Raw genomic sequence first — 26,870 nt, forward strand, 5'->3', positions numbered from 1 at the left:
AGACTGTTCCTTACAGGTGTGTTCTCCAAAGAACAACGTTTGCTCAGCGATGCAAAGGGGCAAAGGCTGGAGAAGGCAGTGCCTGAAACCCTTTCATCCCAACCCAGCTTGTTAGCAGCATCTCCAATCTGTCACCAGGCGGGCCAGCCTGCTTCTGCTATGCTGCTACTTCTTCCCCTGACAATGCTATCCTGGAGGTGGGAGCACAAGAAGAAGGGGGGTGTAAAAGAAGGTGAAGACAGCAGCCACACACACAAGGAGAGGATTTAATAAGGAGAACAAATAGTCACATTTTCAGCTTTTCCAGCTTCTTCAACCCTCCATTTCCCCTTGGCCCAGGACTGCTGCCAATGTCCTGTGAAAGAAGCATGGATTACACCATACAGAGTCATTCACTGCACTTTACAGCAAGTCCTCCAACATTTCTCACCAAGGGCCTGTCCTAAAAGCCCTGCACCCTAAGAATACACTAGTGCAGTTAAATTTAGACTTGTTTTAACATCTCTTTTCTTAACCGCAAATTTGGATCATCTCCTCAATCATACCTGCAGGATGGCAGGCGCAGGCATCTCTGATATCTGAGAGGACATCACTGCAGACATCACTGCTCTCAAGGGTGAACCATACACTAGGTGACCAAATACAGAATCTGACACTGGCCCTTGGGAAAAGGTTCTTCCCATCATGTCCAGGATGCCCCATGCAGGTATGTCCAGGTCAGATCCAGCTATTTCTAGGCCCTCGAGAGGTATGAAGGAGAGGGAAGCATACAAGTCTGTATTTTCACCACACAGGTTTGACAGCACCCTGGTCTTCCAGTGGCTTTCCTTATACTGCACTTTCTCTGAGCACCCTGTGCTGCTGCATCAAAATCCAGAGGGAGCTTTCCCTTCTTCACCAGGGCAGGCAGAGGGGGAAAACACTCCAGTTCCCAAACTCTGCTTCCAAACAAAACCAAGACAGATTTCTGGATTCAGAGGGTCAGTCCCACAGATCAGCCCTCTGCCCCCCATGCACTGCACGCTGAGCAAGCCTTCCCCAGCCTCAGCTGCTGTTTCAAGACTAAGACCATCCCCCCAGCATATGCTTTTCTGTCTGCTCTCCCCAGTCCCAGCATGACGAATCACCAAAGGACTGCACAGGAGCCGCCTGGAAGGGAATTTGCATGCTGACTCTCCAGGGGAGAATTCTTCAGGCTCCCAGAGGGTTAGGCCATTAGCACTGGTTCAGAGCCGACACCATTATCCCACTGAACTGCTGCATCCCTTCATGAGGTAACAACACAGAATGAAATTCCACCCCTACAGGGAGCAGTTCAGCCAATTTCATACTCCCTCTAAATATAAAAATTGAGCTTCAAGCACAGGGGAGGGGGAGCAGCGGGAAGAGGGTGAAACACAAACTGCCACATTCAAAGGAGGACCTAATTCCCACCGCAGCAGACAGCAAGTGTGTGCCAGCCCAGACTACACCAGGGGGGAGATAAATCCCCTTCTACAGGAGCTCTCCCTTAAAGGAGGATAAAAAACACAAACCCACTTAAGACCAAAAAAAAAAACCTAATAAATGAGAGCTGATGTCCCATGGAGCAGAGGAACTGCCAATGGGATCAGGGTAGGGATCCATGTAAACTCATAACCTGAATCTAATAATGGTCACAGACAGATGCTTCAAATGAAAATGCAAGAGATTCTGGGAGCAGCTTTCACACGGGGGCAGTCTCTTCCTAACCCCCTTCCTGGCTTTGTCCTCCCAATTCACGATCCATTTTCCCCATTAAAAAGCAAACTGCCTACACTGAAACATTCCTGTGTTTCCTTCTGTTTGCTCTAAACACACGAGGCTTCAGTTCCACTGTACAGTCCTTTGCTCTAGGGTTGTTTTTATTCAGCCCTTCTGTTGGTCATTTATTACTTCATATTTTTATGAGTTTTATTCCTATGGAGTTAAAACTTGAGGGCTTACTACTAACTACTAGACTGTTGTAAATATGTCCAAAGTGTTTGGAAATTTGAAGTTAAGAGGAAATTCAAAAGCTAAGGGGTCACACTTAGGACATTCAAACAACCTCCACTATATTTTGTCCTGACATCATGGAGCAGCTATACAATTTGGTAAGTGTATTGCTTTAACTCATATAGCTAATTTTAAAAGCCACACTTCCACAGTCAAAAGAAGAGTACATGGCAATACAAATGAAGCAGCAGGACTTCCTTTCACTGCCAGAGATGGAAGAAGATGTTTCTGGACAAGTTGGATTAGCATCTAGAAGACTAGAAACAGAGCCCCTATATTCTCTTCCCAGCTTGATATTGATGCTTGCATGACAATGGGACAGTTCTGTCTCTTTAGCCCCACTTGCCCAACCTGTAAAATGAAGGATATTTATTACTTCTTAAGAAAGCTGCAAGATCTTCATAGGCACTGCTTGCACTGATGAGAAAGTAATCACAGATTGCACTAACTTGCTTTCACTGCTACTCATAGCGGGATTAGGTAATGCAACAGTAAACACAGCTAAACCTCATCCTCCCTTCCCTACTCAATTCCAGCTTGATCTCCCCATGCATGTGCGAAGAAACAATATTTTCCTAAAAGAGACGAGCAAAGGCATGTCCTACGATGGAGCTGAAGACGGAAAAATGCTCAGACAGACAGGGACTAACAGGGACTTGGAGCAGAGAGACAGGATGGGGAACGAGCCCAAGGAAGGAGAGGCAGTGGGAAGAGCTAGGCTGGGCAGCGACAGCCCAAGACAGCACATCTGTCAACTGACAGCGAGCAATACAAAAAGGCCTTTGAACTTCCAACCATTTCCCTGAGCTCATCCCTCTGCATGGTCACACTGGACATCATCCAAGGTTTCAGCAAAGCTAGGTCTATCGCAAGCCTGCTATTCCTCCCCCTCCCCCAACCCCAATTACACAGGGTGCTCTTTTATGGTCGAGCACAAGGGGAAGGGGGAGGGCGGGGGGAAAAGGGAAGTTTATAAGGTGAAACGCAGACTGAATCACGTCCCACTGTCCTTTGAACACTTTATACCCGCTGCCTGCGGTGAGCAGGTTGCTTTGTACCCAGGGACAGCGAGCAACTGGTGTTCAGAGCTCTGGAGCGCAGCGGTTTGAACAATACTGCTGCTTTAATTAGAGAAGCTCTCGGTCCTGTGAAGAATGAGAAGTTAATTTAAAAAATAAATACAAACTCAAAAACTTATGCTACTTATTAGAGATAACTGCAGCGTGACCCCCAGCGCGTACGTGTATAAGCACGTACACACACACAAACAGAACTGTTTGCTGATCTGTGGCACAGTGGGCAGTAAGTCCAGAAATAAGAATTAAGGACATTAGTCTTCCCTCAGGAAGAAAAAGGAGACACTACATTTTACTAACTACTTTTTGGAAAATCTAGTTCTAGAATAACATAAGTATTTCCAGTCACACTGCTGAGCTGTGTTTAAGGATGTTGCTGGTCAAAAGAAAAAAAGATAGATTAAAAAAAAATTTAAGAGAGTATCAGCACTCAATCTTTCACAGCCCTTTGATCACAAGCACTCTGCCCGAGGGGGCACTGCGTTAATTCTGATGTCTTTTAAAGGAAACACACGTACTCCGAGCCCAATAAAACGATGAAGTATGGTTCCAGATATGGAACTGGTGTCTTTTCAAGAGAAATTTGAACTCATCAAGAGTTCCTAATTCGTTAAATTTGAAGTTTAGAAGTGAAGCTTCACCTGAGCTCTTGCATCTGAGCGCAAGACTGGTGATTAAGTGAAGGGCAGAGGTAAGATGATTCTTCTAAAGTTTCCATTCATTTTAGTAAAAGATCTATGAGATTTTTATCCTCACATCACCCCCAAAAATTTTGTTGTGGGACTGATAAGCAGGCTATACTGATAGCCCTGTTGCTGGCAAGGAACAGACCCTCTCCTGGGCTTGAGTGAGTTGTAGCTCAACAGGAACTCCCTACATTTCCCAATGAGATGAGTACAACAGACCACTTTCAGTAAGCTTTAAGGTAAAAGAGAAAAATTTTCCTCACTCCCTTTAATGAAAAAAGTATTGTACAACAGTGCATGGAGCTAAGCAAGCAAGTCTGTGTCCCAAGGAGCTACACGTTTACAAGCTGATGAGGTATGATACAGACCCAAAATGCAAGTAAGAAGGCTCTACTGGGGGTGGTTGCAAGGGGATCTGGTGTATCTTAGGAGAAACAGAACTATTTATCAACCCCCAGGCCAAGTTTACTCAGTTGTCCTTTCACCCCTGCCGCAGGAAGTAAGGCTCATTCACACCACGCTGGACTTCAAAGCACATGCAGGAGGGCAGAATGAAAACCATTCCTCCTCTTGCATGCAGCTTTCGTTAGGGACAGTCCAAAGCAGCCTCTGTTGGCACAAGGCTGGAAGGCAGCTGAGCTACTCTGTGCGTGTGTAGCAAGGCTTCCAAGCCAGACACTGTCAGCAAGCCAGCGAGCTGACACCAGAGAAAGTCCATGGAGCTGGCATGACAGCTGGGAGGTTGCTTATTACTATTATTACTACAGCACTCTGGCTTGTAAACATGATCCAGAGCAGGAAGCAAACATGTCACGGAATAATTGGCTCCCGTCACAGCAGGGCTTCAGATCTGCAAGAAAAACAGTTCCTGTCACAGCCAGGTAAGCAGAGGCAGGGCTCTCCCAAAAACGACACGAAAATGCTTATGAGAGGCAGACAATCCTAGGACACCAATACAAGTGAAAAATATGTACTTGGAAGTCAGTCAGACTGGGGTGTACAGAAAGGGTAACAGCTGAAGAAAAACTTAGTGCAACTGACTCAAAAAGTGGCAATTTGTTTTATAGTCTTTATCAGAACGTTAAAAAAAAACCTCTCATTTTAAGAATTTATCTCAAAACTGAAAAACTCTCTTAAAAGGAAGAAACATTCCCTGTGTCTGCTTCTGTTTTTCATAGATGCAACTCCTCTTCTACTGAGTATCTTGCTTACTTCTACACAGTGCATTTCAAGCTGTTTGTCATGCTTTAACTGAAATGAGAGAGGATTAGTTCAAGGCTAGAAAATTGCATTAATATAGAATTGAGCAAACTACTGAAGTGTATGCAGTGCTACATAGACACAGATGCAAAACTGAATCCTGACCTGCTAAAGTGATTTTCACCTTTTCTCCCACTCCAGGTTTCACTCTCTTGCTCTACCAGGAGTCCAGCAGTCCAATGTCTTCCCATGAGACAGATCTCTCTCAGGAACCCATCCCTGTCATTGTGTCGGCTTACAGCATACATATGAGCTGATTCCATGAAGGAAAATTAGACCTTAAAATAAGCATGGTCACACCTTTATTTCTCTGAAAAGTTTGGACAGTCACAGAAGAAAAAAGAAATTCCTGTAAGACCAGCCTGAGGCAGACCAGGGAAAATGTGGGATTCCTCGCAATCACTTATGTTCATTCTTCATACCAGAATATTCAACTACTTGATGATATTCTAATTCCTGTCTTTAAAACTCAGAGTTGTACTTCCATACATTGCTGAAAAACACTCCTGACAGCTTTAGCATCTCAGAAGACTCCATATGAGTGTCTGCATAGACTTAGGTTCCTGAGTCAAAACAAACCACTGGGGTCACTCCAGCATGAAGGCTAGCCCTATGGTTTTTGAGGAATCTCACTAATTTCTTAATTAGGCCTTTAATATCTCTGGGGCTTGCAGGATGACCTCATCAGGACAACTCAAACCTACAGTTCATTATTTGTGTTAAAAAAGTATTCACCAATTTCAGACCTGGTGTAAGTCAGTAAAATAAACCAAGTTCAAAACAGAGAAGTTGTCCAAAATTTCACTCTGACCAGAATGCTGTATGCATGTCACAGAGAGATGGCCAGGGAAGGAAACAAAATCTGTGAACTACTGTATCTCATAGTATGTGCAAGCATCAGTGCTGGTTTGCGAGAAGCTTAAATTAATTTAAATTTTGAATTGCCGTTCCAAGGGGCTCACACCCTGCCCCTATTCTTGCACTCCTGTGGCCTTCTTTATGCTGGCACAGTCAGCATAAACAACCTCCTCACCTGCAAAACTCCTCCCACCCCTCGAATCTTCCTCTGTGCTCAGTTAGCACAACCAGGTGAGTTACTGGATATGCTTAACCTCCCAAAACCCTATATTCCTGGCTCATCTTCTCCTTTTTCAGCCTGAGTAGTTAAATACAGCCTCTTCTCTCCTGCCCTTTTGAGATTTTAATGCTATTTCTTCAGTTCCCAGAACCTCATCTCCTTTTTCTTAAGCACAGCAAGCTCTCAAATTCACACTTCTCTTCACTGGATGCAAACATGCAGGTTTTCCTTCCACTTTCTTTGATTTCTCCAGTTAAGGTCACTTCCTTGCCCAACAACCCTTTCACAAATAATCTTTAAACCAAATCACCTCAGTTTGCAGGTAACCTATTTTTCAAAACCCCATTTTTCACCCAAGGTCTTCCATGTTGGTCACTATTTGAAAAATTCTAAGAAATAAGAAGTGAGATGGAATCAAATTTTCACAGCACTGGGTTGAGATCTCTTAGGAGAAGGAGATTCTCCAAAACAGTATTTCACAGATGAGGAAAGCTCCTTTCCTTACAGCAGTCAACAGTGGAAACCAGGGAAGGCTAGAGAAACATCCAACAGAGGAAGATAAACTGCTCAATCATGTCCATTGACAGAACCCTCATATCTTCAGAGTTATGAAGACTTTTAGGAAAGGATTTCCATGAAATTGGGCCTTTTTTCCCACCCTTCAATTCTATCAAGGTTTGTGGAATCCAAAGAGATGAAGGAAGAAAGCAACGTACTTCTGGCCCCAGGGAAAGGGCTTTTCTTTTCCAATTCATCTATTTCATGCTAAATCCATTAGGAGTGACACTTCTTAATCAGTTCTCTCCTAGTTGGGCTCAGCTACCCAGATGCTGACAGTATGCAGATACACAGTAACTGCAAAGTAACTTCTCTCAGCAGATTCCAAGGATTACCATCCTCACCTTCTCTCTTCATAGGGCAGCCAGGATAGAAACTAGAGTGTTAACTGAAGAGGGAAGACACCCTCAATCCTGAATACACTTCTTCACACTGCTTATTTATTTTCCACTGGTATTTATAGCAAAACCATATAATTTAGTTCACAGTGCTTTTGCAAGGTCGGGAAAAAAAGAGGTACTTCTCTCTGTCCTTCCTTTCCCTCTAAAACACTCGCATCCGACAGACGTCTAAAACCAGCTGCAAAAGGCAGAGTTGGGCTTTCACTATGCTTTATGTCAATGGACACTAGCTCTGTTAAAGTACGGGAGTCAGTCAAAAGTACATCATCTACAGTCTTAAACAGCTGTCATACAAAAGTAGGACATGTCTGTAAAACAGAGAAGCATCTACAGAGAAAAAGTTAAAACATTCAGTTCCTACAAACACAAGCCAGTGGTATCCTTACTGCAGCCATCTTCATCGCTGTGGTCCCCACAGTCATTGTCCCCATCGCACTGCCACTGAGCAGGGATGCATGTGCATTCCCCAAATGCACTGACAGCACACGTGAAATGATTGCGTCCACAGGAGCATTCGGTGCTACTCGTAACACCTGCAAAGGAACAGACAAAGAAAAAAGGATCTTTTGAAGAGATCTGTCTATTTTATGGTAAATGCATTAAATACAAAGTGATATTACAGTTTTTCTCCATACACACATACATGTATGAACACATACTCTACTGCAAAGGAAAACATTCACTCCCCTCACACTGTTGAAATAGGAGATCAAGTATTATGCAGAGTTTCCTAGAATCGGGCTATTTGAAGGCAACAACAAATAGCAACTTGCCAAAAGGAGCTTTGGGAATCAGTTAGCTGGAAAACAACACGGCACTAGTTACAATCAAATTCAAGGAAAGCCAGGTATCAGAAGACCCTTTTTATTTTACAAACTCAGTCTTCTTCTAGAGCACAGTGCTGCTGCTACTTCACTTAGTTCTGACACCACAACAGAAGGACCAGTAAAGATGCTACATCAGAAAGTTATCTGGGGTCTTCTCCAGACTCTGAACTTTCTACAAGCAAACCTTTTACATGTTACACCTTTAGACATTTCAGATGCCAGTGAAAGAAAAAGAATACATCCTTTCTAATTTATCTGTAGGGACTGCGCTGTGACATTATCCTACACATAACTGACATTTGTGAAAGCAAAAGGATTTTCAACTCTACAAACTGACCAAAAGAAAACGCAGTCCAAATGTCAATATAGACTCCGATAAGAACATTTTTTTTCCAGCCTAAAGTTAGCTTAAGGAGCTCCCAACCCTTTTCTCCCAGCTACAGAACAATACTCTGCACAGCTGTGACTCTCCCCCCCTGTGCAAATGCAACTATTTGTTATGTTATCCCACACATTCTCTTAATAATTCTCTGCTTTGAGAGAGAATAGGCTATAGCCCACCTCTGGAAAATGAGAAGGTCATGCTTGAACTGCTGTTTGACGTTATCTAGCCAATCTATGTAATCAATATCACTGTTAAACAAATGATTATTCTATCAATCAACAATCCCCTCAGGCTAGTCTGTGACTGGATTGTTTTTTCATGGTTCCTTCTTTCCACAATTCAAACAACCCAAAAGCTCTCAGATTAAACCATAGATCATAAGGAAAGAAGTACAGGGGGATACCTGCCCCAAGTGAGTTATATGCATCCTGAACTATTTGCAGACTTTTTGATCTCATTTGTTACATCTAGTACATCTGTGATGAACCATGAGCTAAGCAAGAAAAAAAAAGCCTCATAAGTTCCTTACTGACCATTCTAATTGAGAAAAGCAGTATCTGCAAAATTTTATGTAACTATTCTGCAAACTCTCTCAACAGCAGAATTCCCTTCAGTGAAGACATCCACTTGTGCAAGTTAAACTAAGATTTAAGTTAAGAGGGGATGTACTTCTTCCTTGAGAAACAATTCCATGATAAGTTTCTTCTGCAACAAACTTGGCTGAGGTTTCTGCCAGTCCCTGCTGCCTGCTCCCAACTGCTCCTCTGCAGGCTGCAAGGCCTTGCTACACACCATCTCAAGGTATTACTGCAGATGCTAGAGAAAGCGGCCAATATCTGGTGTAACAACAGATAGTGGCAGGAAGAACATGAGGTAAGTAAAGAGCAGAAAGAAGAAAAGGCAAATGAAAGGGGACAGAGCAATCAGATGCTCAAAGGTTTTATCAAGTATGGTCAGGGCAAAAGTGATCTCAAAAAGACAACAGGTGGGTGATGTAGAGTCAGAAGGCAAAAAAAAGCTGCACAGACCTCCCTAAGGAAAAGCAATGCATCATCGATGCAACATCTCTGACTATTAGAAATAAACAGAAGGAAATTCAGAACAACCGCAAACCTCCCCCAAAATCAAAGAGGTTACTTCAAACTGGCAGCACAGGAAATTCAGGACAAACCACCTTCTGCTGTTGCCTACCACTATTTAGAAAGGCAGAACTAACTGTATATTGTATCCAAAGCAGCTGCTGTTTAAATCCCCTTTTCCAAAGCAATTTTTGTACCATTATACTCAGCAGTATTCCAAAGCAATTATCTCAGCTACTTTAAGCTCCAATACCCCTTCCTGCTGGAGTACACAAAGACAATCATCATCCTCATTACTCCTAGAAAAACACAAATCTGAAAATACTAGTGACTGGTTCTGTCTTGCCCCGGCTCCACTATGTCTTTGGGTAGCTTCACCAACAGGAAAGGATCAAACATCAAGGCATACAAGTCTTAAACTAGGGGAATATACTTAATTATTTCTGGATAAGCACAAATGAGAGAGTTGAGGGAAAAAAGTAGAAGTGAGTTATTTTAGCTCCCCAATAGCAGAATGAAGGTAGAGCTCTGCGACAGCAGAGAAAGAATTAGTGCTGCTGTCCATACCTGCAAATTGCAACTTAGTCTGTTGTATTGTCAAACACGCTGTTATCTCCAAAAGTTGCTACTAATATTAGGTTTTATATATAAATATACACACACACGTATTAAATCTGTTCTTCCCACCTCATTAAAATTGCTATGTTCAACCAGCTCTGGCTTGTGCTTTTACTATGCTATAGAAATCGTTGAAAGCCAAAGGATACATTAAGACCTAGATACCAACATCCTCTCATGTGTGCTAGCCTGTATCTGTAGGACCATTATGTAAGCATACTTTGCTTAACTAGTCCAAATTATGACCTTTGCAAGTCTAATGCTTTGTGATTTGTGACCTTTAGGGTAACTAACCTTCTAGTCACTATAATGATGCATTTAATAAATCATTATTTACCCTAGTCTTACACTTGGACAAGTAAAGCACATTACTATTTGGAGAGCACACTAATTCCCACCTGTGAACAGCACCAGAAGAACCAATCGTGGATAAAGAGTCTTTACCCAATAAAAAGAACAGGTTGAACAAAGTCTGGGACGCCCTGCAGACAACAAGAATTTTCTCAATGATTTCAACATGGATAGTATTTCACCCTTGGTGTCCCATGATTATTTCCCAGTGCGTGGAGCTCCAGTGACACTGCCCTGTAACTGTATCTGTAACAGTAGAGGGCCAGGAAAGATAAAGATGAGAAACATGTTTTCTCCAACTCCCTCAAACACAGGCAGAAGTAGCACATTTAGTGCAAAAAGCCTCAATGGAAGACTTGCTTTTTAATGACGAGCTCTCATTAAACATAGGGAGTGTGAGACAGAAGACTAAGCAAGCACGCACTAGGGTGGAACATAAACCTCCAGTGTCACGTTTCAATCGCTGTTAGTCAGGGGTCCAGGAGCTGGACGGAAGTCAGAACTTGCTGTTCAGGCAACTGGACCAGCAATCAAAGCAGACGGATCTGCTTACACTTCTGCGCATTCTTCTGGAGCAGGAGCAATGAGGGGTACCTCTGGGCTTAGCCATGACCAACGCTTTTCCTAAAACTTTTCATCACACCGCAGGCTGGGACTTTTTACCAACCCTCTGTACTAAAAAAACATTTCACTTACGCAGGAGGCAAAAACCCGACATATTTTAACAATGCAATATATACAAAACAATACATAAAAGATAAAAATAGGCATTGCCAGGTGTTGAGCTGGTATCACTGAACCTTCATGGCTTCTCTTGATACCTCATGACCACCACACTAGTTTCCTATTCTCTCACTTGCCCATGGGTACGCACAAACAAAAAGTCATCTTCACTGTCTGTAGTTTGGTTCCCTCCAGATGTGATAGCAGCAGGATCCAGTAACCAAACATTTTCATAGCAAAGTATTATACAAACAGCCTCCAGATTTTAAAAACAGGAAGTCAGTCTAAACACAGGCCTCAGAGCTAACATCTGCCATCACCTTAAATTTAGCATGGTATGCTCAGTTTCTTCAGATTCCTTCCAAACACCCTCACCCATCCTCATGTTTATCTGACAAATGAAACGTCTCCTGAGGGAGGGTGGGTTCTTCCCTTCCCCCTCCTAAAAAGATAGTTAGGATCTTTGTAATTTTATGTCTAAAATTGGCAAAACAGTTATGTCATTTCTGGCTGAAGAGCAAGAGTTACTAATCATCCTGTTATTTCTGCACTTTTTTTTTTGGAGGGGGGAATGGGGTGGAGTGGGCAGGGTTGCTTAAACAATAAGTTTTTACTCTGCTTTTTTCTTCTTATCTTATTCCCTCCCTACCCTCAGCAACTCTTCATGAGGCCAAATAATATAGCCCATAAAGAAAAACTTTATATACAAAGCTTGCAACCCTCAGAGCTATTAGATAACATCTGTATTTGCCACAGATGCACAGAAATACTGACATGACAAAGGAGGCTGAAGTGGACAGAGTAATTCACAAACTGAACTCTGTAGCCTTTGTTTTGTTAGGGACCGCAGATACCTGGGAGAGTGAAAACACTGTTTCTTTTAAGTCCTGATGGTGAACTTTTTTCCAAATGGAGAGGTGCTAATCCTATTTTCAGTAAAAATAATGACAGATGGCAGCTCTTACCACTATTTTGTATCAATTCGACCTTCTACAGGCTTTTGCTTCAACATGGAACCACATAACAGCCCAGGTTGTAAGGAACCTCGAAAGACCACCTGGTCCAACCTTTAGTGGGAAAGGGAGCCTAGATGAGATTACCCAGCACCCTGTCTAGTCCCATCTTGAAAACCTACAGCAATGGAGATTCTACCACATCCCTAGGGAGGTTGTTCCAGTGAATGATTGTTCTTACTGTAAAAAACCTCCTTTCTTATGTTGAGATGAACATGCTCCTTCTCTTCAGGGTCTATAGAATAACAGAATGGTTTGGGTTGGAAGGGACCTTAAAGATCATCCAGTCCAACCCCCCTGCCATGGGCTGGGACACCTCTCACCAGACCAGGTTGCCCAAAGCCCTGTCCAACCTGGCCTTGAACACTTCCAGGGAGGAGGCACCCACAGCTTCCCTGGGCAACCTGTGCCAGTGTCTCACCACCCTCACAGGAAAGAATTTCTTCCTAATATCTAGTCTAAATCTCCTCTCTTCCAGTTTAAAGCCATTCCCCCTCATTCTAACACTACCTGCGACAAAAAGTGCCTCCCTAGCTTTCCTGTAGGCCCCCTTCACACACTGGAAGGCCACTATAAGGTCTCCCCAGAGCCTTCTCTTCTCCAGACTGAACAGCCCCAACTGTCTCAGCCTGTCCCCATAGTGTAGGTGCTCCAGTCCACTCATCATCTCTGTGGCCCTCCTCTGGACCTGCTCCAACAGCTTCATGTCCTTCTTATGTTGGGGGCCCCAGAACTGGACTCCAGGTGGGGTCTCACCAGAGGAGAGTGAACCTGCTGGCAATGCTTCTTTAGATGCAGCCCAGGATATGGTTGGCTTTCTGGGCTGCAAGCACACATTGCTGGTTCATGTTGACCTTCTCATTAACCAACACTCTCAAGTCCTTCTCCACAGGGCTGTTCTGAATTCATTCTCTGCTTGGGATTGCCCCAACACAGGTGCAGGACCTTGAACTTGGCCTTGCTGAACTTCATGAGGTTGGCATGGGCCCACCTCTCCAGCCTGGCCAGGTCCCTCTGGATAGCATTGCATCCCTCCAGTGTGACGACCACACACAGCTTGGTGTCATCTGCAAACTTGCTGAGGGTGCACTTGATCCCACTATTCATGTTGCCAACAACAGCTCTGTCAGGCCCTAGCAGCATTTTAGCAATAGCAAGATTTTCTCACAGTCCCACAATATGGATGAAGTTCCCTCAAATGGATGTTGACCAAGAATATTGCATGAACTACCAAAGATGCTGGCACATATGGCCAACACCATGCTGCCTTTCCACATTTTCTTTTTTTCCAGGTACCAAAAGCTGACTACATAAGAAACATTTCCACTCCGCGCGACCTTGTTATAGTTGCATCTTTTCCTATTTATATTAACATATAACTTCTTAATGTTATTTTTTAAAGTAGTAGTACTAAATTAACTGCAATCAGTTCGCCTGTACCATCCTGCAATTCTGCATGTACCTGTAACACAGGGTAGCACAGCTAGCCATGGTCAAGTATCCATTTAGTTCTATACTGCAAGGAAAATAGCACCAACAAGTTTAGAAAACCCAGGACTACAAAAATACTTGGCATGATTTACAGTTGAAGACTGTCCAGTTCAGAATCAGAAGCCTCTGAAAAGAATAATCACTCTTTTGGTCCAGGACTGAGTAATACATGGATCTGGGTTCCTTCTCTGCCATGGACAGGCACCTGACTCCGCATTTCATAGCCTACAGAAGCCCTTCAGTGGAAGGCAGACATCTTTCTGCAACCTCATTACTACAAGAGACACAACCAAAAAGATGGCAGTACGAGCTTTTATAATTGAAATCCTACCATATAAAAATCCCTGACAGACAACAGAAGGTACAAATGGATATTGAATGTGAAAATACAGTACATTTTTTTTACAGCTACAGTAACAAAGAAGAAAAAATCTAGGGCTGTATAGGAGAACTGGAATATGAATAATGGAATTAAATGGAAAATGAGAGAAAGTCCTAATAGCTATGGGCATAAGGCTGTGATTTTCCCCTCCCACATAAAGTATAGAAGGGTATCACCAGAAGTCTTTTTGAGCAAATTTTGACTAAGGATAAGAATATTTTGCCCTGGTTTCAACAGATTCATTTAATTTCTCATTTCTGTATTTTAAGAACCCATGGGCGTCTGATTGTTTATTCCGGGAGTTCTGTAGCGCAGCCTTTAATAGCCTCTTTAACACCGTGCACACCTGTTGTCAGAAGGCCTGTGTCAGATCCCATTTTTTCTTTCTCCACTTCCGGGCCAGGCTCACTTTTGCATTCCCATCACATACACACCTTGATGAGGACAGACCCTGGACACTTCAGACGGCCTGGAACATAGTTCAGTTGATAGCTTTTCCTTCTTCATTCAGCACTTGCCTGAGTGTTTCTATAGCAAAGCAGCTCAGCTTTCTTTGCTTGCCTATCTTGAAAGAAAATGAAAATTTTGGATTCCTCTCTCTTACCCAAATAGCAGTTCCCACTGAAGGAAAGTACAGTTAATCCAGCTTCAGAAGAGGTATTTGCTGACCGTTGTTTAAGCCCAGAGCTCTGCTGGCAGACACAGTAAAGGCAACATTACAGCACAACTGGCTGATGTCAGAAGGGGCACCACACGCTGATAAAAGCCAACAGCATTCTTTTTTTTTTTTACTCCTGTTACGAAGTATCTGAAGCAGTTCTGACTGGGTACCTGCATGATCTCCAACTACTTTTTGCCTGCCTTGAGTAAAATAAACCTCACTAGAAAGAGCAACCCAAAAGTTTTCAAAGCTTTCAACAGAACTGTTTCAGTTTTGTTTGAGGAAGAATATGATAGTGGTACGGTCTTTTAAAAAAAAATTAAAAAACCCAAACAAACAAAACAAAAAAAAGCCACCCCAAAAACCAGAAACAAAACCACACCAACCAGAGAAGAGAGGTTGAAGACGCTACAGCTTTTTTGTAACTGTGTCTACTTTCACAGCTTCCAAATGAGGATGAAAGTTTTCCAGGCTTAGAGGTTCCCCCCTCAATTTTCAAAATAGCGCAGTCCCAAACCAGCTGGTTCTCAATTAAACACAAGGCTGAACAAAGCTCTACAGAGAGGCACGCTATCAAGCAGAACAGCCCTTCAATACTCATATTAAACTGCACAACTACACAGGTTAGACCTGAAAAATGTTACACTTGATATGATTGCAAGGAATAGGAATCATAAGGAAGAGAAATTCCACAGGGCATCTGCTAATTAGGACCTAATGAAAGTAAGGAGTACAACAAAAGTGCAAACTGAGTTAGTGTTTGGTGCAATGGGTGAATGCATGAGGTAGAGGGAGATGGGAACAGAAGCTGTATTTTATGAAATAGTACTGGTAAAGGCCTTCAAAAACATGTTTGAGGCCAAATTTTGATCCCACAGAAGTAAAGAATACCAACCCCAACGAAAATCTCACCTTCCACCTAAGGAATAGGAAAGCATTTATAGAAACAAGTATTAAAAAACAAGTACTGAAAAAGGATTTAACAAAAAGATTCAAGCATCAAGAAGCAATTGTTACAGTTCTCTCTCCCAGATTGTGCAAGTCATAAACAAATACCTTGCAATAAAGTACATGACTATAACCAAGGTCTCTAGATACTCATCCTAACTCTATCTGTATTTTCTACAGCCCTTGGCAAAATTACGTCTCCTCCTCTAGAAGCGGGGATACTGCTATTACATCAGCACAATGAATTAAGGTGTAAAGTTTAATGTGTGCTTCCATCTATTCAGAGACTCTGAACAGAAGCTGAAGGGACGGTATTGCCATGAAATCCTACTCAAAAACAAATTCAAATTGGCTTCACTACCAGCACGCACAGATCAAAAAAATCAGCTGAAGAATCATAAACAAAGGATAATGAGAAACTGAGAAATGTCAGCAAGTCAAGCTGCAGGGGGTAGACACGGCTAGGAGGTATCATAGGGATCAGCATTAGATCCAGTCTCATTAAGTAACTTCATTAATGATCTGGAAGAGAGAGTAAGTATCATGTTAAAGATGCCTGTATATAATACCAAAATAGGAAATATTCTCCTACAAACACCACAGAGGAAAAAGAAATAATATAGAAGGGACCATAGAATATTAGAATTATGGGCAGGAAATTAAGATTCAATCTTTAAAAAACAAATTTTTTTTTAAAGTTAGTGCATCTGGAGGAAAATAATTTGAAACAGACACTCAAAAGAAAATAAAAATCTGGGATGCAGCAATGCCTGGAGAAATCAAGGAGCAATAATAAAAGACAAGCTAGCCATTAGTTTATGTTATGACACAATATGGCAGCCAAAAATCTACTTTAGGCTGAATATACATAAGTGTCACATCATGGGGGAAGGCACTTTCTCCCTGTGCAGAACTGGGATATAACATTGACTTCCACACTGGGGCTGACACAGAGAAACTAAACAGCGTATGTTGCTGCTGTGGTTAGAATGTTTATCAAAGGTGTGTTAGGGCACACTGCTCCCTCAAGACTTCTGGCAGATTCTGTTTGAAGCCTGAACAAACATGGCATTTATTTTTTCCTCTGCTGACTGTTTAGTTCTTGAAATCAGACAAAAGGCAACGACCATCATTTCTGTGCCTTTTTTTTTTTTCCAGATAGGACTTTTATTATCCTGTTTCCTGAGCAACCCCTCAGTTGCCTATGGAAATAGTTTGTGGTGGACAACCCATGAAGTCCCAGTATAGAAACAGGAAGCTTTCAACAACCAAAGCAAGTTAAACAGACCAAAATCTCAGTCCAAAGTCCCTGTCTATCAGGTAGACAAGAACAATTTCCAGACAGCTGAGTAATTCTATCAAGCAAGGCCAGAAAAGAGAAAGTCACATCAAAGTTACCTTTCCCCCCTGGCCCTCTCTTCAGATTCCTATGCTTCTCTTTCCTGGTAACACCAGAACTACTCTGTAAGAACCAGGTAAAACATCCTGACTCTTCTTTCCAGATCCAGCTGAAATGTAACCATACTGTAATGCTTTTTGCATATTGACTTGCTATAGATGGCAAACATCCCACTTTCCCTAGGTACAAGGCTCCCTCAAACATTTGCAGCTGTCAGTGGAGTCAAAAATGCAGGTTTTGTTCTGTAGCTCCACATGCCTGCCAATCACTGCTGCCATCCAAGAAAGCAACCACTGTATCAGCCTGCTTCAGGTGCCATGTCCAATGTCAATAAAAATAGACACCTTTTAGAAAGGGCTTTGAGCCTTTCAGAGGATCACAACTCAAGAGGATGGTTCTCCTTATCTCTTCCAAGTGTGTTCAAACCATTAGACAGTGGGAGCAGCTGTTTTCACCTTCACAGATTCTTGGCAAAACAAAGGCCACCAGGTCATGAGCTGCAGTATACCTTCTCTGACATTCTGCTTCTCACCTGCAAGGCCCTTACCAGAAGGGATTCAGCCTCCTAGATCGTTTTAACCCATATATTTACATTTTATCTGTGCACTAATTAATTTTTCCTACATATAAACTTGGATTCCAAGGAGCAAGAGCATTTTGCTTCCCACCTTGTGAAATTCCTTCCTGTTACTGTTAAAAGCATTCCTTCAGCCTAGGCATTTCGTTTTCTGTAGATTTTCTCTCTTAAGCAGAGAGCATTTAAGCCATATTGTATTATGAAGTGCAGAGTGATACCTGAAGGATGCCATCAAGAAACACGCTTTGCTGATCCTTGCGCTACAGGAGCTGCAAGCTCCCGTGCAACTGCATGTCAATAGAGAACTACAATGAAGAATCCAAGAGACAGATACAAAGTGCTCAACCACAGCACTAAATTACTTGTCATGCAGGACCAGTCCACTCAAGCACAATAAATAGAAATTAAATACCACTCAGAAATGGTCAGAATAATAAAAGGTTGCTGCTGCATAACATCATTCAGAAATATCATCGTCTGCTCTAGAATAGTGCAGGAATGTTTAGCTGGACCACTAGGGCCTGGCAGGCAGAACTATGTGACTCAAACCCTTTCAGAATACGCACATGCTGGACATTTTAAAATACTACCTTAAGCCTACATCATGCTTTGCAAGAATTAGTCACCTCAACAACATGAGACACATAACTTTCCATTTCTTTCACTGTATATTTTTTTAAAACCACACACTAACAACCTCTAACCTTTCCTGTCCCATAAGGGTTGTGAACAATTTTCATGAATCATACAGTGCAACAGACACTAAAATTTAGAAAGTAATAGCACAGCAGCAGAAATGTTACCAGGAGACCTTCACAATACCAGACAATTGCTAAGTGCCAGCTAGAAAAACCACCTGCGGTTTTAAAGAGATAATCCATAGGAAAAAGGTACTTCTGATGTATTTCACCTTACTTCAGCCACCAAAGAGTTTCACTAGCATGACAGTTCTTGAGAATGAAGCTCATTAAGCAGTCAGAAATCCTTTTACTATATCAGAGTTCATGGAGACAAGCTACAGACACTGATTGGGATTAGTGAAACACTGGAGTTTGTTTTCCCAGTTACAGGACATAAAACGTTGATAAATGTTAACTTACATAAGCTTTCCTTCAACTTTTCCATTCCTTCATAGGCAGAGGGATTTCTCCCATCCTTCTCTTCTGCAAATAAGTTAAATTGAAGTAACAAAGGGAAAGAGGTACAGAGGCACAAGAACACTATTGACATTTCTTCAAGAATACAAGGAATGGTCCAAAAGGAAAAACCCAAGCAACTTTGATTCATACGCATCTTAGAGAATATTTCTGTGATGTAGTTGATGTATAAATGGGGCCACATATGAGATCCATATCCATGGTTTTAAAATTTTGGACAACCGAAGTGCACCTACTCCCCTAAAGGCAAAGCACCACTTTAATCAAATGCTGCCACTTACAGCCTTCAGAAGGAAGAATTTGGGCAAAGCAGGTTCTCACCAAGTCTCTACGAACAGATCCCTGCTCCTGCTGCTACAGACAGTGTTTTGCAAAAGGTTTGCTTCAGTTACTGCTGTCTTAAAGTGCTAACTTGGGTTTTGGTGGCAGTAGATCACAAAAGCACAGAGCTGCAATACACTTGCAAAGGTCAACAAAAGCAGCAGAATAAACAATTGAAGCGGTTATCCTACAGTGATTAGTTACATTACCTCAGCTACAGACGCACCCAAGGTTTACTACAGTCACAGCAAGGATATGCTCTGTCACTTCTGGGAAATGGCCTGCAAGAATCAGAACTCTCGGCTATTTCAGAAATTCTGAAGCTTTGCAAGCCTACAACACCCAATGAAAACCAGCTTGGCATCTGTCACTCATAACAGCAATAAAAGAAAACAAAGGTTTCATTTGCATCCATGCATTCCTCCCTCTTCTACCTCATTCCCCTTAGTTTAAGTAACCCAAGTAACTTTTTAAGGCAAACTTTCAGTACTTTTCCAATATTCACTCTGTTTCTGCTCCCATTGCCATCATGTCTTCTTCCAAGCCACAAGCATCTCTGGGATTTTACTTAACAGCTGAGAAAGACACAGTTGTCATCTCACTATGCATGGACTAAATCAACCTGACTCAAGCTAAAAAACAAGCAAACAAAAACCCACTCGGTTTTCAGTTTTGCGTAAGATAGCTATAGATCTTCCTGTCTGCATATACTCTTGAATGGTAACGGCCTCCAACTCTGGCAGATGCTACTGAAGAACTACTTACAGGTCACAGCATTAAGGAAGACTGAAATGACCAGGTGATGGAGGACAGAACAAGGGGAAACGGCACCAAGCTGTGCCAAGGGAGGTTCAGGTTAGAGATAAGGAGGAAGTTCTTTACTGAGAGGGTTGTCAGAGGCTGGAACAGGCTGCCCAGGGAGGTGGTGGAGTCACCATCCCTGGATGGATTTAAAAAGCGGGTAGACAAGGTACTTAGTGATATGGTTTAGGGGGTAGACAGGAGCGGTTGGACGTGATGATCTCGGAGGTCTTTTCCAACCGAGCGATTCTGTGAATGCAAATTCACTTCAATCTACTGTCTGTAAACGGCACCTGCTCAACTGCAGGTTTACAAGAAGTTGAACTGTCTTAGGGTGAGAGGAAAGCGGGCTGGGAAAATGGAGTGATCAAGAGGACAGCTAAGAGGAGAAAGCACTGCTGTCATCTTTGCTTGACAAGTAGCACTCAGAGGCTTTAAGGAAACAAGAAGAACTAAAAGTGGTATTTTTCAATCTGAGTTGCAAGGATTTAAACCTGGAAAATGTACTTAGGAAAATTCAGAACAAAAAGGATGCTATTCAGCCACCTCCTTACCACAGGTTCTCTAAGAAATTGGATCCCTTCTCTTTAGATTTAGAAGCCTTTTGAGCTTCAGCTTCCTCTCCTGCACCACTTATGATCTTTGTTAATTACTGTACCAGGGCTTGTCTAGTGCTTTCTGGATTTACAAAGCACCCAAAACCTTCCTCACAACATGTTTGGAAGCCATTTTTTACCCGGCCTTCAAGGTTTCACTCTTCACTGGCTCTCTGAAATATGCTAAGTTTGTCCAACAGGAAATTATCAGCCAGCCTCTTTCATCTTTCAGATGCTCCAGGCACTGGACAGGTTGTAAGGACATTCTGCCCCTCAGAGCATATACCCAACTCTTCTCCAAAACTAGAACCCAGAACACTTTTTTGTCCATTTAACCTATTCAAGAATACAGCCAAATTCCTCTGCCTTGATCAGTCCCAGAACACACCAACGTGGATAGTGATACACTTTTCAGGGAAAAAAAATGCAAGCATTGTAAAATCCTCCTTTTCAGGGAACCTGATGTTCTGGACTGCTGGACTGCAGTTGTCCAGGCACATAGTGAAAAGATGAGTTGTGCCTCCAAAAAAGCCTTTATTGACTTTTTTGGGCTGCAGTCAGATTCTTCCCATCGTTATGGCATGATACAGAAGGCCAGGTTCCTGGACAAGACAGAGACTGTTCTCTTACAGGGTCATTTAAAGGAGTTTATTTTGGTCTTCTATAAAGAGGCCATCATGTTAGCGGTGGAGCATCTGAGCTTTGTAGCTTCCCAGCTCTCTGCCACACAAGAGACTGGGAAGCCAACCACAACAGCTCTGCTTAGCAGAGGAGTTCTCCAGGGAAAGGATAGGATCCACAGTGTGGTTTTGTGGCAATAAGGAGGCAGAAGCTCATTTTTGCAATCCCACAGGCAGGAGGACTTCAAAAGCACAAACCACAAGATAAACGGAGCTATCTTGGGACAAAGAGAGTTGTTCTGTACATCATCTGCAAAAAAATAACCCCATACATGATATTATGTTGCCCTCAGAGGATGAGCAGCAAAGGGATAATTATTAACTGGCCAGACTGAGCTGGAAGAACAGGGTTGGGCCCAGCAAAGAGAGAGGTAGCACACAACCACAGAGACATCACAGCAACTGTGCTGCCTACCAGAGAACTGCATTAACTTAAAAGTTAAGAAAGAACCCTTTACCAGTAGTATTTTTTTAATATATATAAGTAGACACATACGTGCACTCAAAAACACGAGCTTCACGCAAATATGTTCTATGGGCTCAGATGGGCTAAGTTCTTTCCAATAGAATTGCCAACAGGAAAAACAAGAGCATCAGTGTTAGGGTTACTGCAGGGCAGGTATGCTGTACATCAGACCCTATTCAGCCCACCCACATTTGTTTGCTTTCTAGGCAGCTCACGAACACCAACCTACACCTCCCACAGCGCCTGGACTTCAGACTCCTCTGCAGCATTTAGGAAGTGGTCAGAACACTCCTCTGCTTCAACTGGAAGTCTCAGGTGCTGCCTCTATAAACCTGCAAGTTCTACAGTTCATTCATACTCACAACCCAGAAAAATTAACCATAATAGAGCAAAGAACTAAAGAATCCCTTACAGCCAATTTCATGTTGTTCACATTGGGTTTTACCTTCATCTTCAAGGAAATAATAGCAACAGAACTGAGGCAGCGGAAGGAAGATGCACAAAAAGCAAAATTGTCCAATCAGGGAACCACATCTTTGTAGGTAGCCTCCACCACTACAGTGTCAGAGCACCTTTTTTCTACTAATAAAAAATTTCAGCAGCTTTTAAAAGCTAGGAAGTATTATCTTCAATTCAGAAGCAGAAAAATAGAAGCCAAACAGCACAGATCTGTGAGTACTTGGGTGCCTCAGTCATTTAAAATTAATGGAAAATTAGACATTTAACTATCATTACACATCTGGCCCAAAAGATTTAGACCTGACTCTCAGTATTACAAAGTACTCGTACCTCCCACCGCAGGCACTCTTCATGCGTGAAAACCTGAGCCCTAAGTGACTTCCCAAAGAGCTTGCGGCCAAACTGAGAAATTAACACAGATCCTACGCGGTCCCAGTCCGCTTCTTAACCAGGGCACAATTTGCCCTGCCCTACCTAGGTCCTTACCCCAGAGAGCTCGTTAAAACAAACTTGCAGGAAATCAAAGTCACTATTGTACAAACGTGGAAGGATTTACACACGCTGCTTGGGAAGTCAAAATAACACCTTCTGCTCCACTTCACCAGTCTGTTCCTCCTATGCTCCCTGACCCAAATTAAGTTGGATCCAAGTCTTGCTTCCGAAAAAAAAGGTCAGACCCAGGCTCCTGAGACCCTCCTGGGGGTCCCAAGTTCCTATATTAGCCTTACAGTTATTAGAAGGCCAACATTAAAGGAAGTCCAGCCCTGAGGCCACTGTTGATCTAATAAACACTGGAATTAGATTTCTTCTCAGTGAAGAGGCTGCCCGCCTGATGGCACAAAGCCAACATTTAAATGCTACTGTTGCTCAGAGCCCTAAATTAGTTTTGGATCTGGGGAGTTTGCCTTGAGATACAGCCAAAAGAAACATAGGAACTGGAGGGAAATTTGTTAAACGTTAACAGAGCTGCAGGAAAGGACTACAGCGGGGCTGGTAGGTGGTAGGGAAGAAGGAAGGGAAGCCACGAAGAGAAAAAACAGAAACAAGAAGCAGGACATCGGAAGCGAGCAACAAGTAAGAAGATTTTTGTGCAGAGGTGACTCCCCCATCCAAGCCCCACTTAATTGTGTGAAAAGCAGACTTTTTATGTCCCATTTGCTGACAGGGCAACTACAGTGGTTCTCATCTACCTTCCTCTCTCCACGTTCAAAATAGAGATTAAGAATCTGAGGAAACTGTTATTCCTGACTCCTTGGCTATGTCAATGCTGAGTTACCATGAAACTTGACTCTCACCCTTGGTCAGCTAAGAGCAGACAGTTATTTCCGGTCTCCCTGGCTGGGATCTCAACAGATCCCATGTTCTTGGAGGGAGGGGTACACGGCTGCCTACAGGAGCAGCTCTTGCAGCAGGCTCTCTTTCATGAAGAGGATGCAGCGGTAACAGCGCAAGATCCTGTCTGCTCATGCTGTTCTCCACTTTACTGATGAATTGTAGGGACTTAACACAATGCCCTTCTTCCCTTGAATATGCACCCATTCTAATACAAATGTCTATGCAGGAAGAGTTCAAAAATACTCCTTCCTGTGTGACCTACTCTAGGTGATCCTGCTCTGGCAGGGGGGTAGGACTAGATGATCTTTCAAGGTCTCTTCCAACTCCTAACATTCTGTGACTCTGTGATACTCCCATTATAACTTCCCCCCTCCATCTCTTTTTCCCAACAGGAAGGAGCTGAGCATGAAGACTCATCCACTTGCCAGCTGCTTCCTGTGACGTCAAGTCAGTGAGGGCACAACATGCATTTGTAGCCTCTGATGGAAGTGACCAGAGATGCAGGATAAGAAAAAGGAAGCTAGGCAACTTGCGCCTCATAAAGTTCCTACTGCTTCCACAGTTCCTTCTCACTTGGAGAGATGAATTGGAAGGAATGAGGAGCTCTAGACAGCAAAAAGCAATCCCTCTATCATCTTCCCAGGGCCCACAAAGGACCTTTGTTTACTCCAACTGTATCTCCGCTCTTTCCACCTCTCTACAGAAACATTTCCAAGCCAGTGGGCACACATGTGCACAGGGTGCTATAGAACCGGATAAAATAGCTGGAGAGCATACTCATTAGAGATCTTCTGTGCCACCCATTACTGTGTCACACTTGAAGCTGAACATTGCTGGGGGGCAAGTGTGTTTGCCCGCCCTCCCAATCTCCTCACACTGCAACACAGAGACCCCTTTCAAAGCCTGAAGAGTCTGTCTGAATAAATCATCTGTGCTTCTCAACAGAAGCAGCAAACTACAAACATGGTATTAAACAAGCAAAAGAATGAGCAGAGGGCATTCAACCATGTCAGACACTAAATCAGCTGAGTAAAAAAATGGGTTAAAGAAAACCAGAAGTATCACAACATGGAGGTTTTTTCCCCACACATTTGAAATGAAACCAGTATATAACAAAAACAGTTTTCACTCATAGTAAAGGGTCTCTAAGCATCTTGAAATCCCATCCTATCAGTGCTGAGATAATGTATGTCCAAGTTGTCCATCCGCTTTCAATCTCCACATCAGTTTCCAAGTTCAGCTGAACTACAGCTTTGTTCTTGCACAGATTACAGCGTTCTTTTAAATACCTATCTACTTTTTAATGTTATATCCACCACAAGGGTATTCTTGTTTCTATCAAGCTCTTTTGCAACAATCCACAGGGAGCCTGCGGAACTTTACAATTCTCTTCACAGATTTTTTCCTACTGTCCTATTCAGATTTGCACAGAAGGAGAGACAGATATGGACAAGGGCTGCTAAATTCTGTAAAACTATTAAAATATAGCCAGCAGTGTTTGAGCAAATCCCCATATAACCTCTCCACGAACAAAACAACCCTAAACCTTATTTTCATTCTTCAGGCACTTGCCGTTCATAAGATACAGTCTGTTTACAGGTCTCCTGCTGCGCACACAACTTCTGACCCAAATGACAGAAGTTCTCTCTCACACAAACATGTAAACACAGACTGGGTAATGCCAACTCCAGTGAGCATCCGCCCCCTCCCCCTCCCATAAGCCTTGTAAAGGGTTAAGGCCCAGTTATCACATGCTGGTAGGCCAAAAGCTTTATGTCTGTAGCGTCTATGTGTGTTTCAGACTCTCCTTTTAATCAGGTTCCACTGCAATTAATCAGTGGGTTTCTTTATAAGAAAAAAAAAATAATAATAAAAAACGGCGAGCACTCTATTCAGCCCAATTCAATCTGTCTGGCCAAATCTCATGACCAGCTGGAATGCCCCTTTCCTAGCCTGCCCAGCAGGATGCCCAAGAATGGCGTGTGAACGTTTCTCTCTGCTCCTGCTCCAGCGTTAAAATGAACAATAGTCCCTGCCAGTGTCATTCTTCAGCAATTCATCTCTTCCTGTCGCCAGACTCTTCGTTCCTTCTTGCCCCTTCCACCTTTTTTGTATGAAAAACAACAGCAGATCGGCAGCAATATAATAAAATAAAATTGTATTTACTTGGGAGATTTGGGGGAAGGGGCAAAAAGGGGGTTGGGGAGAGGAACAGCCCCCACCCCCCTCCTGCAATGAAGACACAGAAGAGGAGCGTTCTCAGGCCCCAGCTGACCTGCTCTGCTCCATGCCTGGTTTCCCTGCTGCAAGGAGCATCAAATTTGCTAGGGGGGCTGCAGGGGGAACAGGGCCCTTTTCTTCTGGAGGATGTTGGAACTGTAATTACAGAGAGGCAATTTCCGGGGGAAAATTAACATGGATCTCAACTGATGTTCCTTGTGTTTTTCATGTGCAGACCTGTGGCCTTTACTCGACACTGTCATTCACCAGGGCATGAGTGAAAAGAGGCTGCAAGCACAGTGTTAGGAGAGACTTGGATCTCCTCTTCCTGACAGAGCAGAAACAGGAAAAAGGAAAAAATAGTACTGCAGTATATATACATATACAGACACACATATTCCCCAGCAGAGCAGGAAATGTGTCAGCGTAAAAAACTAAGACACCACCAAATGGTCCGTGAGGAACAGGTTAACCACAGAGGCAGCAGTAAACAGCATGCTAAGAGACAAACCATGACTCCCCACCATCAGCTCCCTCTCCACCAAAGGGAAATGAGGGACCAGGTCTAGTGTTACAGAACCTGGAAGATTTTAGTAAATTTACATTTACAGGTGTGAATTGAAACGAGTTGCTTCCTGGTACACAGAACAGAGCAACAGTCTGGCAAAGCTAATAACTTTGTACGGTATCAGCATACTTCAGAAGAAAATAAATCCAGTTGCTATTGATTACACAGGACACTTAAAATCTATTATAAGCAAGTTAAAAAAAAACTTTAATGAAATCCCAGAATTAAATTCACCTGAACAGCTTTTAACAGGTTCCTTTTGCACTTTATGACACCACACAATCCCCACATTACCTGCTGCACAAAGTCCTGGACGGAATGTAAAATTATTATATGGTATTCATCGACATAACAGTCAAGTAGTCCATAAATACAGACTTGTTTGTCTTCACATCTTACTGCTGTAAATGGTTTAATCAGCTACATTTTACAGGTCTCGGACAGCCAGAGTCTCAAGCCAGCAACCTCTGTTCCTAGGTGTCCAACCCGAAGAGCCAAGGAATGGTTTGCATAAGTGTGGGTTGCTCGTAAAACACAACAGAAGGAAAGGGCAGCAACCCAGGTGGCAGAAAAGTAAAACACTGTGCCAAACAGGTCAGCTTCAGGCCTCTAAAACTTGCAAGTCCCTTTCTACTAAGAAAGAGGACAGGCAACAGAAAAGAATCTGCAAGACACAAGTTGCTTTGTGGGTGGGACTTGGGAACAAGAGGGATAGGATAGATACAGGAAAAGAGAGCA

The 26,870-nt window shown here is 42.9% G+C and overlaps 1 protein-coding gene across 1 annotated transcript in view; it reads right to left on the reverse strand.

Annotated features, from left to right (window-relative positions):
- Window positions 1-26,870, reverse strand: part of LOC104542049 (low-density lipoprotein receptor-related protein 4-like) — a gene marked incomplete at its 3' end in the record, with an annotated part of 50,873 nt that overhangs the window by 12,220 nt on the left and 11,783 nt on the right. Inside the window, exon 2 of the mRNA XM_010186249.1 lies at window positions 7,462-7,608. Coding sequence (XP_010184551.1) covers window positions 7,462-7,608 — 147 coding nt within the window. The remainder of the gene's footprint in view (window positions 1-7,461; window positions 7,609-26,870) is intronic.

The sequence above is a fragment of the Mesitornis unicolor genome, unplaced genomic scaffold (genome assembly GCF_000695765.1).
Source record: "Mesitornis unicolor isolate BGI_N332 unplaced genomic scaffold, ASM69576v1 scaffold1856, whole genome shotgun sequence".
Lineage (NCBI taxonomy): Eukaryota > Metazoa > Chordata > Aves > Mesitornithiformes > Mesitornithidae > Mesitornis > Mesitornis unicolor.